This window comes from Diaporthe amygdali (assembly GCF_026229845.1).
Source record: "Diaporthe amygdali strain CAA958 chromosome Unknown NODE_12_length_1037015_cov_66_201586, whole genome shotgun sequence".
Classification (NCBI taxonomy): domain Eukaryota; kingdom Fungi; phylum Ascomycota; class Sordariomycetes; order Diaporthales; family Diaporthaceae; genus Diaporthe; species Diaporthe amygdali.
In genome coordinates this window covers 776,141-793,348 of record NW_026517032.1, presented here as the reverse complement: position 1 = coordinate 793,348, position 17,208 = coordinate 776,141, and the positions used below count along the sequence as shown (strand labels likewise).

The following is a 17,208-nucleotide window of genomic DNA, read 5'->3' as shown; positions in this document are numbered from 1 at the left end:
TAGGCTTTGCCCTTGAAACGAGCGAGAGGTGAGTACTTTGCCGGTGCAGGTGCAGCTGTGTGATGGATGATGTGAGACAGAAGAGCTCTATCGTCGTACAGCAGCAGCAGCACACCATCCCACGCCCGTGTGTGCAGCCGTGGCGTTCCCTGTTCTGTTCGCTTTGGCTCGCCCGGCAGGCAAAGCAGGCAAAGCAGGCAGGCCGATGATCATCGCCCTCTCACTAACCACAACACCACATGACCAGGCAGCACACCATCACCTAGCACCCGACAGCACCCTAGGGCGTCTTTTATCTCTTGTTTCCGCGCAAGCCGTCTGCGCGCGGCGTCGTATTCTGACTCAAGGTTGCACACTTCGGCCACCAATCGTCACAGTGCGGGTGTCAAAATGCAGCTTGCGAACATGCGAACTGCGAACCTGCGAAGCTTTGGGCTGGCCCCAAGAGACACTTTTCCTGTCCAGCTGCCCATTGGACTCACCGGCCAGATCGGCAGGGTTCTGCGGGAATCGTACCTGCATTATGCGTCTGGGTGGCGCGGAGAGGGCAGCTGGCCTCGCTGGCCTCGCTGGCCTCGAGTGACTCTTCACCATGCTGCTGTGTCATCTTGCTTTTGTCTGCCTGCCGAGTCTCGGTGTGAGGACAATTGCGTGCATGCGTACAGGCAGACAAGATGGTAGGACTCGAATCCCTCCAAGCACTAACGCAGGGTGGCGTTTTGGCGTGTAATAAGTCCAGCAGTGATAATCTGTCCTGCCTGCCGGCCTGCCCTGCCTGGCTCATTCATTCACGCTGGCGAGTCATACTCGGTTGCGTTGAGCCTCAGAAGCAGGTACGAAGTGCATAAGACTGCATCCTGTGATGGTCGTGGCCGCAAGAACGCCTCCCGTTCGACTCGATGAGCCTCATCCGCCTTGCTCGAAAGGGAAAGCCGAACCAAAGGCCTGGCGGTTAACGAGGTTATGAATAATTATCCCAAGACGCCCGCGTCATCGTTCGTGGGGGAAACGCTGCTTGGTCTTGATCTTCGCGGGGTGCATGAGAAGTGGAATTGCCAGAATGAGACGCACGCATTTGGACCTCGGGAGATGTCCAAATTCGCTCCACTGCCCCGGGGTCCCGCCATTGATCGCCGATCCGGTCCGGCGGCGACCCACTTCGGCAGGCGAGGCTCTCGAGGCTCAAGACAGTGGAGCAGGCAGACCTAATAGTCAGTCTATAGTAAACAGACTATCAGACATGCAAGCCCAGAGTCAGCGGCCATGGCCGAGTTCGAACACACTTGAGGTCGCATCGCACTTGAATATTTCCCGACCTCATCGGAGATTATCCTTAAATGTCGGTAATTATTCATACCCAGCCGGCCCGTTACCACACTGCTCGCCTATTATCTTCGGGCTTGGCGGTCGAGGCCGACCGGCTGCCCTACACAGCTTACTTTTTGTCAAGGGTCCCGGTTCCAACTTCGTGCTGCCGTCAGCACAGCGCAACACACACACGTTCTCCTCGACACGTTCTGGATGCATTGGCGCATCCTCCCGTCATCTTGTGCTACGGTCAGCAGATGAGCCTCCAAGCGCGGCCGCGGGTGCTGTGCAACGAGACTGGTTCCATTGACGGATCTGTCACACCGCCTTGCAAGCCAACAACATCCCAGGTTTTGTCCGAGGTGTGCGACATGATTAGTATTTAATCATTTTATTTTTTCCTGCTTCGCGGAGCCGCCCAATAAAGGCGCCACTGGGTAAAAGGACAGAACTCGGCGAAATGGTGATGAGTCGGCCTAATGGACAAAGGGAAGGGTTGAGGGACTGACATGTGCAGAAATTATTATGACAAGATGTCTATTTCTGTCATCAATCACATCGAATTACTAACGGGACGAGCAGGTACCACTTGCGTACAATAGCAACTTCATATATACATATATTTGAGAGCCTCCCACAATACGGAGAGATCGGAAAATATGAACTACGTAATGCTAGCTACCTAGACACACTCAAATGAGGCAGCATCATCGGGGTCGGTGCCGACAGATGTCAGCACCTTTGGGTACAAGCACAGGTTGACGGTGCGGGTGTCAGTGACGTTCTTGGTCGCGGGCCCAGTGCCGGGCAGGAACTCAGGCGCGGTGCCGTTCTCGACCCACGAGATCAGCGCGTTGAGCACCTCGCTGTTGGGGTCGAAGCCGGGCCCGCCGCGGCAGTGGCCGACGCCCGGGGCGAGGAAGAAGCGGTAGTAGTCCTGGACGTCCGGATCCCAGGCCATGACGCGGTCGTAGTAGTCGACGGTGCCGTTGTAGGGGATGAGGCCGTCGTGCGTGCCGTGCCACGTGATCATCTTGGTCCCCCGGGCCTTGAGGTCCGTGAGGTCGACGTTGCTGGTCCCGATCGTCGACGTGTACTGGTCCACGGCCATGCGGTTCAGCTTGTCGAAGCGCTCCTGCGTCAGCCCGGCCGTCTCGAGGCTCCACGTCGAGTTGCGCTCCAGGAACGCGCCGTACCAGTCGTTGGCGGCCGAGAAGGGCGTGTACGTGCAGTCGTCCACCGTCGTGCAGTTGGGCACGAACACGCTCGTGAACGGGCCCTCGTAGCCGAACCCGTACCAGAAGAAGTCGCCCGACCCGGTGCGCGGCCCGTTCCAGAAGCCATGCACGAACTGCGCCATTTTGTCCGTAATGGTGACGGTGCCGTTGGGGTTGGTGCAGGTCACCTCCTGGCCGACAATATCTGACGCGTTGAAGTTGCATGAGCCGGGTAGGGCGATGATGCTATCCTTCACTCCGTCCAGCTCGTCGCAGGCGTCGAGGGCGGCGTTAGAGAAGGCATCGAGGACACACTGAGGAGGCACAACGTCTATGCATATCGCTGGTTAGTTATTGTTTCTCTTTTATTCCTGGACGACGATCACGAATGGAGATCTTACCTAGCAACTGAGCCAAGAAACTCGCGTAGCCCGAAGCCGCCTGGAGCTCTGGCCAGTTGAAGGCCGAGCACGAGGCCAGGATGCCGTCAAAGGGCTCGGGGAACCGCTGTGCCATCATATGTCCCTGTCGGCCTCCAGTTGAGCACCCGTTCCAGTACGAGTAGATAGGGTCCTTGCCATAGTACAGGTTCGTCGCAGCCTTTCCCAGCTTGGCCGCCTCGTCGAGGGCCACGGAAGCAAAGTCGTTCAGGGCGGGCCAGTTGGTGTTGCCCTCGCTCACGAGGCCCCACTGCGCCTGTGTCGTGGTGGCGTTGTGGCCCCCGTCGGTGGACGAGCTCGTGTAGCCGGACGCAACGGGGGAGAGGATCGAGCTGTCGCTGCCGGCCGTCCAGCCGCCGCCGCCGGTCATCATGAAGCGGGAGTTCCAGTTCGCTGGGTCGAGGGGCAGGCCGACCCAGGTGTTGACGGTGTCGCCCTGTCCGGGGTGGGTGTACTGGATCGAGATCTTGCAGAGGTCCACGGCCGTGACCGTCTCGCCCGTCCCGGCCGAGATGATCCCGACTCCGACGCCGGTGCCACTGGAGGAGTCCGAGCTCAGGGACTGGTTGCGGAGGGCGGCGACATCGAGCGAGATGATGTTGACGTTATCTAGCGTTAGGGACGCGAACGTGTCGGCTTTGCAGGCGGTCGAGTTTGCGGCGGTGACGGCGCTGGCGGCACCGAGCACCAAAAGAGCGAATGGTGAAAGAATGGCTGCCATGGCCATGGAATGTCCAAGACCAGACTCGGAAGAATGAATGAAAGACACGAGAGTGTGTGGTGTACCCAGGTAGTGCTACAACAAGGCTTTCATCACGATGAAGCCGGCGAGGGACTCGCCTATTTATCGCCTTCGGCTTTTCGAGACCTCATCGTTGATATCTGCTTCTGTATACGCGTAAAGGGGAGATCCATTCCCACCTGTAATTTCCGCTCTGGGGCGATGCGGCCCTATTTTGAGGACTGCCTCTGTGGAAGAGTATTTACCCAGCCTTTTTGACACACTGCGGAATTGAGTATTCCGAAAGAAGGAGCCCCGAGCGCTGATCGAGAACGTAGAAGTGGATGTGGCCGCGCAATTCGTCTGTAAAGGAGGGAGGGGCCCATTCGCAGCGAGTCAATAGTCATGCGACCTTTGAATACTTTTAATATTTTATATCGTCAGGTGACATGGAAGAGCATGCTTCTCGTGCTTGCAGGATACACACGTGGTTGTTCTGCCTTCAACACTACCAATTACTAGGATGAATACAGCAGCGTTGGAGATCGCAGACGCAGATGTACTTCTGAAGGGTTTCCATATTCTTTTAAGGTACTACATTCAACAATGTGGCTGTCTTGAAGCAGAAGGTGAATCCGGCGGACGTATCGAGGCCGCGATGGCTACAAAGAAGGAGAAGACTGGCCAAGACCTAATAGGGGTGGGTCAAGGATATATACCTTCGGCTGAGAATATTCTAGGATGTTGTGACGTCTGAATAGAGCCACCACTTTAGATTCTACCGCTGAGATATCATGCGCCACGCTTCCTTGGACTCATTCTCGGATGTCTCCGTTTCTGTACGTCCGTAAATTGGAGGATTTAAGGTTCCGTTCGCCTACGCAGAAGTCGAAACACTGTCTACTTTAAGCATAATTATAATGTTGAATACGCAGTCGGGACACTGCTTCCTGCTGCCTTGGTCGACCCAGCCCTTTGGTGTTTCGCATGCCCGCAACGGTTGGCTCGATCAATGGTTACATGTAGGAATATAGAAAAAGAGTATGTGCCTTCCCCCTTATGCTGTTCGTTGGTTGTGTTGACCGTGGGCTCGGACCCGTACCAAGAAAGCAGGTGGAGCCTCATATCTCGACTGAGGTCATTTTGTACTTGGATGCCGAAAAGGGAAAGAAAAAAGAGGCGGCTCTGAAAGGTGGACCACAGCGAGGAGAGGAGGGCAAGGGTTAGGACGCCTAATTGTTTAAGCATACTCTGACAATCGACAGAGTTCTACCACCAGCAGCATGCCCCACTTACTCTTTGGCTCATCTTATCTTATCTCCCCAAAGTATATCACATGAGAATCTGCCCCTGTTGAGACGGGATCAATTTCCTCCCAACATCGTGAGTTCGGATCAGGGGGCATGGATAAACACTCAAATGCTGGGAAGCGAAGTGGTGCAGATAATTACCAGAACGCCATCCTCTTAGTGCTCACTTGTGGCTGTCTGCATGCTTAGGTGCATCGCTATAAGGGTATAGCTCTCGGATGGGGAGGTGATAGTGTGCATCTCATAACCTCCTCCGAACCCTGATCGTCGACCAACGCCTGCGCAAGTTGCCGTGATGCCCTTATGCTGCTTACGCAGTGCAATGCATGGTGGCAGGCGATCGAGATATGACCGGTGAAAAAAGAGGGTGCAGGCGCTTCAGCTCGTTGCCAAGGTGTGCCAATGCTGACAGATAATGGGCTTATCGTCTGCAGTTATTGGGATGGTGGCCATAGCAGCAGCAGACTGTACCAAGTTTTGTGCTTATGAGGGCGGACAGAGTTGGCAGTGCCCGGGCGACAATAGACCTGTGTTGTGGTATGGTATTGCTGGGTTCGAAACAATATAGCGGCGAATGCGAGAGGCTGGCCGGTTTTTGTAGGCGACGAGGATGGCTTGTCCAAGGTCGAGGGCGGGCGTCGGGGCTTTATGCTGGTCGTACCAAACAAAATGGACGGATGGCCTGACAACATTGTTCGCATATCAAGGCAGCGTGGCATGCAGAGTAGCAGGTAGAAGGTCAGCTGGCTGGAAACAGGCTGAGCTGGCTTTATTGGAGCATGGAAGAGCCTGCGACGAGGAATGGCCGCTTCGCATTGTGCGGACGCTGTGAAACCACAGACGCCCTCATCCTCCTCGGACTGCCGGGAGGGGAAAGGCGGAGCTGGATGAGGAGAGAGAGAAGAAAATGGTGGTCATGAGGGAGTGAGGGAGCGGAGAGAGGATATGACAGCTCATCTCGTATTACTGTGCACAAGAACAGGTTATGGTGGACGAAGCATCGCATCAGCAATCAGCACCAGTTGAGAGAAAGATGGACTCGACTGGTGATGGAGAATAGGCAGTTGGTGATAGATATTTGGATGGCATTTCCCAGTTCGAGCAAGCTTTGCTATGCGAGCTTGGGGGATCATCGTCAGAAGGGCGAGCAGGGTTGTGCCCTGGCCAGACAAGGTTTGCTAGGCAGGGCTGCTGCAACTTGGCCTGAGATGCAGAATAAAATGGAGGCTGGCAGTGGAGCTGGGGCCAACTTTGGCATTGGCTTGGGCGCCCAGTTCGCAGTTGAGAGGGCCCAGAATCGGATCTCTGGCTGGAGCTACTGTAGGGTCTTGCAGGGGCCTCCCGGGCTCCATTTGTTTATTTTGCTGCTGTCTGATGCTGCACCGCGCCACGTCATTGGTCGAAGCTCCCTCTGATGTTGTTTTGGAGGGACGCTGCCCTGCCAGCATCCTTGGGCCTGGCCTCCATCTCCAACCTGCAGTTGCTACAGCTGCAGCTGTCCTGGTCCTGTACCTGGTCTGGTCAGGCCTGGTCTCGATCGCACCCAGTCAACTTCGTCCGACTTCCTCCTCCTACCGCACATACGTACATACGCGCACACTCCCTCTCACACGCACCCGCACTCGTACATACATACTCCTCCCTCGAGTCCGTCGTACCGTGTCAGATGGCCTCTATTCGCTTGCCGTGAGCCGAGGACAGAGTTCGCTCGTTCGTTCAGTAATTCGTTGGGGCCTCGATCTGCTGCGAGTGCGATCTGCGCTGTCAAGGCCTGGTCTGGCTGTCTGGCCGCCGGTCTCTCTCTGCCTGTCATTCTCGACTATCGTCTTGTTACATACTTACTGTGCCCACTTCGCAGCAACCAGTCGACCTATCCTTTTGTTTGTTGGGCCTTTACCCTGTCCACGCTTTCTTCCGCCTGTCGATCCATTCCCTTCCCTTTCGAGCTTCCAGGCGGTAGACAGACACGCTTGATCCGAGTACACGGTAGTCTAAATACTCCGTAGAGCTTCACATGCAAGGCTGTCACCACCCTATCCTTCCTTTCGCTCTTTGCTGTTGTGGCCTCCGTTGCTCTGCCGCCCCGTTATGACAGCATGTGGCTCTTCTAGGTTCGTGCAACTCCCCCCGTCCCCTTCTATACATAGCCCGATTTCAGTGGGCCGACCATCAACGTCATAACGCCCTGCTGAGCCGGTCCACTTTGCTCTCTTCACCGCGCATGCCGACCTCCCAAACGGGACATCAACGGTCAAAGGGAACACCTACACCACGAAGCAATGGGCGGCCCAGGCGGTGCTGACAAGCTCAATTCTAGAAGATGGCCCCTGCGAAACCGTCAGCCGACGAGGGCAGCAAAGACAAGGACAAACAGCCGCCTTCTCCACGCCGCGCCTCTGCTGCCAAACGATCCGGAAACAATGGCGTCGCCACACCACCGAACCGTAGGACATCGGCCGCCCAGACCCCGAAAAGCGCTCCTGCCGCCGCCGGGGCTGGCTCTGGGGGAGTCCGAAAGTCCTCTGTCAAGAAACCTGTCGAGCCGACTCTGCTCGGCGATTTTCTTCTTGGGCGACCCTCGGCCGCCCGCGTCGCTGCTTCGAGGCGAAAGAGTCTCGACACCGCAGCGGTGAGAGCCGAGTTGCACCAGCAAATGCGCCAGGATGCCGTCCGCCGCGTACAACAGCCTGGTAAGGTTCAGGCTCGGGTCAAGGCCTGGCAGAAGGCCAATGCTACCGCCATGGTGCAAGGAAACCCCGAAGACGCTGCCAGCGAGCCGACCGAAGTTGCTATACATGTAGACGCCGATAGTGTGACCGAAGAAGACCGTGTGCGCATCAAATCCCGGCAGAAGCCTAGGCGGAAATCTGCAACCTCGCCCAAGGCGTCTCCTCTTGGAAAGGTCGAGAACAAGAAGGATACGGTCCCAGAGCCAAAAGAGAAGCCGGTGCCCAAGGAGGTCATACCAGATGATCCGCGCATCAAAGGCCCCCCAAAGAAGAGAATAGTCAGCGATGAACACTGGATGAAACGGAATAGCGGTGACAACATTCCTAAAGCAGCCACAGCCGGTAACAAACCAGGAGCAGCGGGAGGCCTGGGCCCGAGCCCAATTCCTAAGGATTTTCTGCAGAAAACAGCGAAGCCGGTAAAGATGCAGACCAAAATCAAGGACTGGGCAAGCAAAGTCGAGCTGCCAGCTTCCCCAGAGCCTCCCGAGATCCCCAAGGTTGAGATCCCCAAAGCTTCCAAGCCAACGCAAAGATACAGCACCAAATGCGGAGAGACAATCACAGTCGAGGAAGCTGCCAGCGGTGTATCGAGCAACACGAAAACCCAGAGCACACGCACTGGAGACGACGGGATCAGAATCAAACCGATGCGTGCGGCCAGTCCCCAAGTCGGTGGCAGCGACGGGATTCGTGTGAGGCCGATGAAGATGGCGGCGCCCTTGCCAGACGATGGTATTCGAGTGCGCCCTCTTGAGCATGCTTCTCAGGAAGGCGCATCCGCCCAGTCAGCTTCTTCAAGAACAGCATCCAGGGAGAAAACGACCAGGATTCCAAGCACAAGACGGGACCGAACGCCGTCTGCCAGGATCGAAGTCATTGAAGAGCCTGACACAGATATCGAGGCTACTCCTACGAGGAAGTCGAAGCCCCGAGTATCTCCAAGAAGGAAGCGTCGTGCTACGGGCCCAGCTGCGACTGTCAATGACACAGCCACCACACAAACTGGGAGTTTGTCCGAGGATGACCAGTCTTGGACAAGTGAGGACTCAACTTCGTACGATGGCTCCGAAAGACCCTCCAGTGCTCCAGCAAAGTCGCTCGCAGAAGTGCCATTCGGCTACTCAGCTTTCAGCGAGCTTGACTTGCCGGTGGGGGCAGATCACCACCACATCAAGAGACCGAAGGCTCAGAGGACTTCAAGCTTCAAGGCTGTACCAAAGGCTTTCAAAAAGATTGTGACAGGGGCCAAGGAGATCGTCCATGAGAGGGTTGACCCGCCGAAGCCAGTCACAAATCAGCCACCAAGCATCGAGAGCTGGCTTAATGGGACGGTCGACCCCTTCGTTGACAAACCCGCTTCTCAGCCGGCCCCCGCCGAGAAACCTGTCGAGAAGCCTGCACGTAGACAAGTATCGACAGAGCTGCCGTCCAAGAAAGACTTGAAGAAAGATGCAGGCACGGTTCCGGTGCAACAGCCTCGGCAGGAAAGCAGAGACGACGATGATGTTTCAACAGAGGTCCCAGACAAGCCCGCAGAGCCGCCCTTCAGTCCTCCAGCGGGTTTGAAGAGGAGCAAGGCTACTAGGAGTGGCTCTTCTCCAATGAAGCAAAGTCCTGTCAAAAGGCCTCTACGCGAGACCCTGAACAACCTTTTCAGAGGAGAATCCAGTGGACACAAGCTCCCTACAAAGGCCTATTCCAGCTATCAGGACATGGGACCCGAGTCGGAACTCAGTTATATGGATGAGGTTGATGACCATGACGAGCACATGGCATATGATACTCGCCATCACTCTGCTGCGGAGGACCAGAGGCGTCCCTTGTCGCCAGAATCATCTTATGTTTCCACAGATGTCAGCAGCAACACCGAAGGCGCATACATGACGCCAGCTGTCCCCCGACGAAAACCGCCACCAACAAGTGGATTGCATGAATTGTCGACCATAGCCTCCGAGGAGTCAGCAAGTACGGTCGGGTCTGAGACCATGTCAATGTTGTCGGACACTACCGTGACTCAGACAACAGGACTTACTAGGTCCAGTGCGACCTCACGGAGGAGTAAAGGCTCAGGTTTAAAACGCCGTCTTACGAAGCACTCAGATCTCGTCTCGGTACTCTCTCTACCAGACAACGACGATGCTCCGGTACGTGCCAGAAGTACCAGATCTAAAGGCAGCCTCCGGAGGCGAGCCAGCAAGCTAGGACATGGTACTGTCGACGACCTCTTGAGAGAATTTGCGGTCGATGAAGACTTCTATCAACGGGAATTGAAAACCCTCGTGGATGGAGCTGTTCCAGTCCTTTTGAACCAAGTCGTGCACGGGAAACAAGATTACGCTACTGATCTATTCGGGCCTGCACCAGATGGGCAATCGGATTCTGTTGGGAAGACAGTGGTCAACATGGGTATTGCCCTCGAGAAACTCAGGAACCTACACAAATGGGCGCCTATGCATGATGTCAACAAAATTCTCACCTGGCTCCTGACAGCTTACCCTGTTTATGATAAATATCTGGATGTCTGGCGTCTTGGCTTCGAGGGAATCGTTGTCAATCTTGCTCCAGCTCCAGGCAGAGCCGACGACGAGGACTCCTTGGTCAATGCCATGCCTCGTAATGAGGATGGAGACGTCGTAGACACCAAGGGACAGCCTGTCGATCTTCAACATCTCTTGACCAGACCAGTGGCCCGGATCAGGGGGCTCTTGAAGCTCCTCAAGGTAAGGTGTTCTCCATTCGCAGCCTTGAATGTGAGGTAACTAACAAGTCAATAGAGCGCGGAAGCTTTCGGGGTCCAGCATCAAGACCTGCTAGCGGTGATTGATGACTTCTCAGCTCTCCAGGAGAAGGCACGAAGACGCCATCGTGAAGAGGTAGCTCGCAAGACGGACGAAGATGCAAACAAGACTGACACCAGTCGATGCTGTGACCTCCGAACATTGAACGTCATGGACCGCATCCTCATCGACCCAACCAGGCAAGTCAATGCCAAGGACTACTTCTCCATGGACCTTTCCCATTCTCGTGGCCAGAGACTCGAGTGCCGGGTTGAGTTGATATACCGAGATAAGCCAAAGGACCCACTTGATCGAGGCGACATTCTCATACGAGATATTGGTCATGCGCGGTGCTGTCTTCTGTTTCCCCCTATCCCAAAGACGGCAATATCCGCTCGCCGGGGCGATGAGTCTGGCGCGCTGGTTGTCATGGTCCGTGGCAGACACAACGGCAAAGAGTGGTACGAAGTATTCACGCTGTTCACCGACCTGGAGGACCAAGTCTTGGACTGGTTGGATATACTAGGTACCAACCCGGTACCACCGGCCATAACTGATACCCTGATCGAAGACAGCGCCTCGATCATTTCAGCCAAATCAGATGTCACTGTTCCCTGGGGCGAGCGAACAGGCGCAGAGCCAGCCAAACGCCGCAGGTCGCATGATCCGCGCCTTACCGTATCACAGACTCCCAACGAAGTCGTGGATCAGCCAAAAGCCAAAACACCTAGCCGCTATCACACACGGCATGCAAGCTCCCCTACTACGCCGACCACTCCAACATCAGTGACAAGCAATCCTCTAGTCAGCGACTTCCCAGACAGAACTCCGACTCGAAATTCTCATCATGGAGTCACCCGGCCTCAATCTCTCCCAACGACGCCACTTCGAGAGGACATGCGACCTGAACCCAGGAAGCTCACCAAGTCGCCCCCCAACAACAAGCCCTTCCGAGAAGACGGAGCTCCTCCACCTCCGGTCCACCGCACATTCACTCCCGACAAGTCTACAGCTCTCGGTCCACCGGTGGACCTCAACCCTCCTGCGTCGCGAGTTAGACGCCGTGGGTCGTCGCCTCTCAAACACGAATACCGCCCGTCTGACGTCTCTTCTGACTCCTCGGAGACTGAGAGTGACTCTGCCTCTGATGTCGAATCCTCTGACGATGAACTTGATGAGGCCGACGTCCCAGACACCCAGCCTGCCATCAGTATCAAGCAAGAATCGGTGATTTCGGGTGCTGAAACCGTTGTATCCGACAATAGCATTGCCCCTTCACAATCAGCTTCTCAAGTTGGCCTGTATGGGCGACTTGGCCCAGGAGGTGCCAAAGACCCCGAGTACATTATCAAGACCATCGCGACAATCTCATACTGGTCCAACAAAAAGGGCCAATGGACAGAAGCACTGGATGAGCCGTGCTCTATCAATATCACCCCCGGCTTGATTGAAGCATACCCGCTTGCTAGCCACTCTGTTTCTGGCCCTGGGGCCCTCAACTCGTCGGGCTCATCTGAGCTTAACGATTCCGACCCTGCTCGTACACAGCCTTTGATCGCCCTTGAGCTGACACCAATTGTCATGATCCGTCAGAGCACGGTTCTTGACCTTGAAATTCGCTCACCGGTTCGGCCCTACTGCAAGCTCTCTGCTATTGACGGCAAGATCTTCCGCTTCCGTGCGCCTTCGGCCAACGAAGGCACCGAACTTTACATGGCTGTACACAAAGCCCGTCTCAACAATGCCAAATACAGGGCCTTGGAAGAAGAGTCAAGGTTCCGTGCCTTCGGACAACCTCAGCCAGAACAGCAAGGGCCGGAGTCGCAGTCAAGCAGCAGTAATCGCCGTGGCTTGTTTGGTAGGAAGAACAGCTACCGTGCTTCGACTCGCGCTCCATCCCAGTCCTTGTCTCAATCCCAGGGCACCTCCTCCAGCATCTCGGCGCCATCCCTTCTCAAGCGTCTGACAGGCTCCGGAAACCTCTCTTTCAACATCAACAAATCATACGTCGACCGTTCCAGCCGCCCCAGTTCCGCGATGGGCGGAGCAGCCTCGTTGTACACAAGCAGTTCTTCTTCGGCTGATGGCATGACAACTCCGCGGTCTCCATCAGTGTCATTGGCGGAGGCAAGCGGCCGTACCCAACTCTTGGGCAGTGATAACCTCAGAGTACGTTGCCATCTGCTCGTCACTTCATCAAAATGGGAGGACCATGGCAACTGCAACCTACAGATCACACGACCGCCTCCTGGCATGAGGCAAGAACTACGAATTAAGCACGGGATGGAAAAGCGCGTCATTGTAACCAAAGCTCCTAAGAAGACATTTGGCTTTGGATCATCAAGCCCCGAGAAAGACAAGCCCTTGATCGTGCTGGACGTCGTGCTGGGATCCAAGTGCTTCAGCCGACTCGGCAGCCGCGGCATCATCCTCAATGTGTGGGAGGAGGTGCGTGACGAAGAGAACAACGTGGGCCTCGCGCCAAAGACGGGTGGCCTGTCCGGCAAGGTCACGAAGTGGTGTTTCCAGTGCAGCAGCGCGACGGAGGCGAACTGGATATTCGGCCTGGTGGCTCAGGAGGTCAGCATCGGCCTCGGCGAACCACTTCTACCAGACGCACCCATGTGGTAGTCGACACCACGCTCTCGATAGGTGGATTTCCTTTTCTTTTCATATGTTATTGACTATTTGTGTCTGCTTTACCGGTATAGGGATCCGCATGGCGAGGTGTTCACAGGATGTTACGCATGGCTATGCATTGGCTTTTCGGACTCTTCACTTGGAGGATATGGCTGTTTCGAGGCAGCTGGGCCGAGAGAGTTTCATCTACATTCAACCTCCCTTTCTGTGCATTTAGACAGGCTAGATTGATGGCTGGCAGTCTTGTTTGGGCGTCCCCCTCTCCAAAGCAGGAGAGATGGTGGGGGACTGGCTGGTTGGCTGGTTGGCAAAGGGAGGAAGGGTCCGGTTAGAAAGACATGGGTTTGGTAGTTGGACGCCATAACGCTTTCATTGTACAAGAGATATCCCAACGTTCATGAAGAAGAAGCGGTAGCGAGCATATACACGAAGCAAGCGTACGCTGGATTGGCGGATTTGGTGGGCGGGCGCCATGATGTATTGATATTTCTGGGTAGCGAGCAGCTTTGATTTCTACAGAGAATCGAATAATAACTATGACACCAAGACGCCTATACATGTCTGTTGAAGCCTTATTCGTGATGCTGGCTTCTACACAACGGTCTCTTCTGTCGGCCATGCCCAGAGTACACTTCGTCGTTGATCTGATAGCTACGTACTTTCAACATAGAGGCCCCATTTGGTAGGGCATCAAGGACAAAGATCATCGGCCTTCTACAACTCTGCCATACGTGTGAGCACTCGGGCTTCGCGACTCGGGCTTCGCTACTCGGGCACAGTGAAGCTCTGGAGATCACATGCTCGGACTTGTGCATAGAACAATCCAGCACTCCTCGGACAACCAGACGTCGGCCTCAACGATAGGCAGAAAGACAAAAGGACCGTTGCAAGAAGCGCTGTGACGCTGAGATGATGTGTATAATCCGTCAGTCACTCACGCTACGTTTCTATCTCTGGGATCGTCATAAACGACCTATCTGGGCCTATGTCACCTTGCCGCTGACTTGCGTCTGTTCTCACAGGACACGAGATCTTTCTTTTCTTTCCACGGTGAGACTTGTCATGTTCCGCAGCAGCAGGCCCAATTCGATGCGGTGAGAATCTTTATCCCACGAAGGATCTGACACCACGTAGCATTCAACGTGCCCAGAGTCGTAGGCAGATAGATAGATCATCCACGAGGTGAGGTTGCAAGCAGCTGCTCACGTGGCCGCGGCACTGGCTGAGGTTCACCAAGGCGCCAGTCTATGACTGCGGCTCAGGATTCTTTGCCTCCATGGGCCAGCAAAAAGGCGATGGCATCCTACGCTGACTATATTCAATTAACTTATCATGTCAGCGAGCCTCCCGAATACTACACTCAGGATCGCGCCGTCGCCACAAGCGTAACGTTCTACCGATTCTGTAAGCATCTTTGGAATCACCGACCACAATATCTGGGCACCATGCATATAGTCAAGATTCCTAAAGGCATGCATAGTCGGCAAAGCCACACAATGCGAGCATAAAGAGCCAGGCACTAGACCGCTGACCTCAGAATGACCCCCATTGAGGAACAGCATCCCGTTCGAACACCCCGTCCAATCGGCCCGCACGCGGCGGAACCATGATTGGCACGCGGGCGCAGCGAGCTGAAACCCTCGCACGAGGAATGGGGGGTGAATCCCATCAACCGTTCAAGGTTCAAGCTTCCTCGAGATGACGCCGGGAGCCAGAGCAAGCGGTGAGAGGAAAGGAACGAGAGGCCCGATCCCAAAGGGACGCGGGCTCCGCGTTGCATAGTGCCGTCCGGCGGACGAATAAGCGATTACCCTTATCCGTCTGACGTGCAGGCGAGCAGGGTGCCTGAAGATCCGGACCCCGATTCCAGACAGGCGGGTGGGAGCAAACCCCCAAATATAGAGAGCCATACACAGCTTTGACAGGCGCATAGTCCAATGCCCTCGGGTGCGATGCCAGCGACCTGACCGGCTGGCGGCGCCCCCAAATTCAATTATGACGGGACTTTTTTGCGGTGAGCGAGGGCTAGGACCCGATAGGACAGAAATAAGACTTGCGGGCGAAGGAGAAAAGCAAAAAGGGGGCGACCAACCGGGCAAAAAAGATAACAACGCCAACCAGAACTGCCAGAGTGCGCCGCAAACAGTAAGCACGTCTATGGGTTGGGTGACTTCTTCTCGCTCCGGACCCGCCCAGGCCAGCCGAACGTGTGCTTCCCAGAATGACGCGGTCAGCTCAGCCGCGTCCTGGCTACGTTCTCGTCAGGACCCGATCTGGAAAGGTAAGAAAGACGATGCGACCATACACACAGGGAGGGACAGAAGGAATGTGGTTGTCAGATTGACCACCTAGTAGCCTCGCAGGGCTGAGCCACTCCAAGCCCCCCGATATTGGGCATAGGCTTGGGCTGGATGGTTGTCTCGCTGCCACGCTGTGGCCGGTAGAGCGACAAGCTGACAGTCAGGCCGCAACCGAGTGAGTCACTATGAGTCTCAATGAGACGCTATAGACAGATTAGGGGGCAAGAAGAGCTGGCCCCTCCGTAGGGTCCTCAATGAAGCAGCCTGTCCATGCTCAACGGTCTGCCAAGGGTACTTTAGAGTAGTCTGGAAACATGACATATCCCTCGACTACGTGATGGGACATATCTCGAAAAGAGAGAAAGGGAAAGCAGAATCGAGAAGAAGGCGGCGGCGGCTTCCGTGCTACGCGGTCCTGATTGAAGCATCTGGCGGTAACCCACGTCGGAGAATTCCTATCGTGTCGCGCTGCTTCCCGGGGCGCTTGCAGACAGATATTGGAAGTAGCTGTCCGCTTTGGGGGGAGGAGGGGCGGCTCGAGATCAATCAAGGTAATCTGCGACGTCCCCACGAGAATACTCCCAAGTCCACATCTGGGCGGACTTTCAGCTTCGCTCGACTGCTGCTCATTGCCGCACGAGGTACGTGGGGAACAAAGGGGGGGCATGCGCCTCACATGGTGTTACCTGAAGAACGTCAGGAACAAACGGCGTGCTACGCAACGCAGGGTCGCTCACTCACCCTGGTGTAGGTGGTTGGTATCCAATCGATCAACCCCTCCTCCTCCCCTACTGGACATGAAAGCTGCTGTGAAATGGTGATCGTAATATAGGCCACAGGAGAAGCGGTCAGTTCGTGGGCCTCTTTGTCTCACTGCTGCGTCCCTCTGCGCGCGAGCAGTAGGCCGGCGGCTTCAACTTGGTGACAACGTCCTTGATGTGCTGGCAGACGGTTCCATGGCACGCCTGCCTGCCATCCAGCCTGCCCGTTTGGCCTTGGAAACTCCAGCCGACGAGAAGCAATCGTCGACCAGCAGATCAATGACAGAGAGGGCCATTGCGCTAAGCAGGTTGGCCCTCGTTGTGGTTTGCCCGATCCGCGGCCGCGTGATCAATCAATGCACATGAACCCGCATGAAAAGCTTAGATAGCCTCTGTGCTATGCTGCAGTGTCGTAGGAGTTGCATGGTCGCTGGCTCTCGGGTTCCTGAAGCTGGGCCGCTAATTGGACTGACACAAGGTTTGTCGTGCCTTTGATCCACAACCTTACTGAGGTCGGACGAGGGGCTTGCTGTCCGTCATAGACAAGAGAGCCCTTCGCAGTAGTGCGAAATGCGTGGCTGCGTGGCGGTGGTTCACGGCATACTGTGCTCCTCTGTCCCAGGAGTGGTAGAGGACCACTGGCTACCAGACTACATGTGCAGTCAGCAAAGAGCTGTCTGCGTGGGTCGGCTGTGGACGGCCAGCTTGGGACTGCACGCTGATGCTACTATATTTAGTAATCGGCTAACCGCAAATGCGATGAGCGAAGTTGGACCCATGTAGGATGGGGGGCTTGGTTCGTCCATTGTTTCTTGGGAGTGGGGCGACCGCTCGCAGCATTCCGGTCCCTTTCCTAGGGTCTGTCGGTGCGGAGAGGGAGAGCCTCGCAGGCCGAGAGGCGGAGAGTCTCGCGATGATCACTGCTCATCCAGGTTCCCGAGATTACTGTCGCAATAGATCTCACGATGTGCACCCGTTGAGCCCGCGCCTCTTGGAAGGTGA

The 17,208-nt window shown here is 55.6% G+C and overlaps 2 protein-coding genes across 2 annotated transcripts; one reads left to right on the top strand and one right to left on the bottom strand.

The window, feature by feature from the left end:
• Positions 1-1,990: 1,990 nt before the first annotated feature.
• Positions 1,991-3,692, bottom strand: J7T55_001953 (uncharacterized protein; the record flags this gene model as incomplete). The annotated part of the gene is made up of 2 exons (XM_053142869.1): positions 1,991-2,856; positions 2,927-3,692. 2 exons carry the CDS (start codon positions 3,690-3,692, stop codon positions 1,991-1,993), a joined length of 1,632 nt encoding a protein of 543 aa, XP_052994405.1.
• A 3,624-nt stretch (positions 3,693-7,316) lies between these two features.
• On the top strand, positions 7,317-13,136 carry J7T55_001952 (uncharacterized protein; the record flags this gene model as incomplete). The annotated part of the gene is made up of 4 exons (XM_053142868.1): positions 7,317-9,693; positions 9,856-10,448; positions 10,503-12,674; positions 12,738-13,136. 4 exons carry the CDS (start codon positions 7,317-7,319, stop codon positions 13,134-13,136), a joined length of 5,541 nt encoding a protein of 1,846 aa, XP_052994404.1.
• Positions 13,137-17,208: the final 4,072 nt, after the last annotated feature.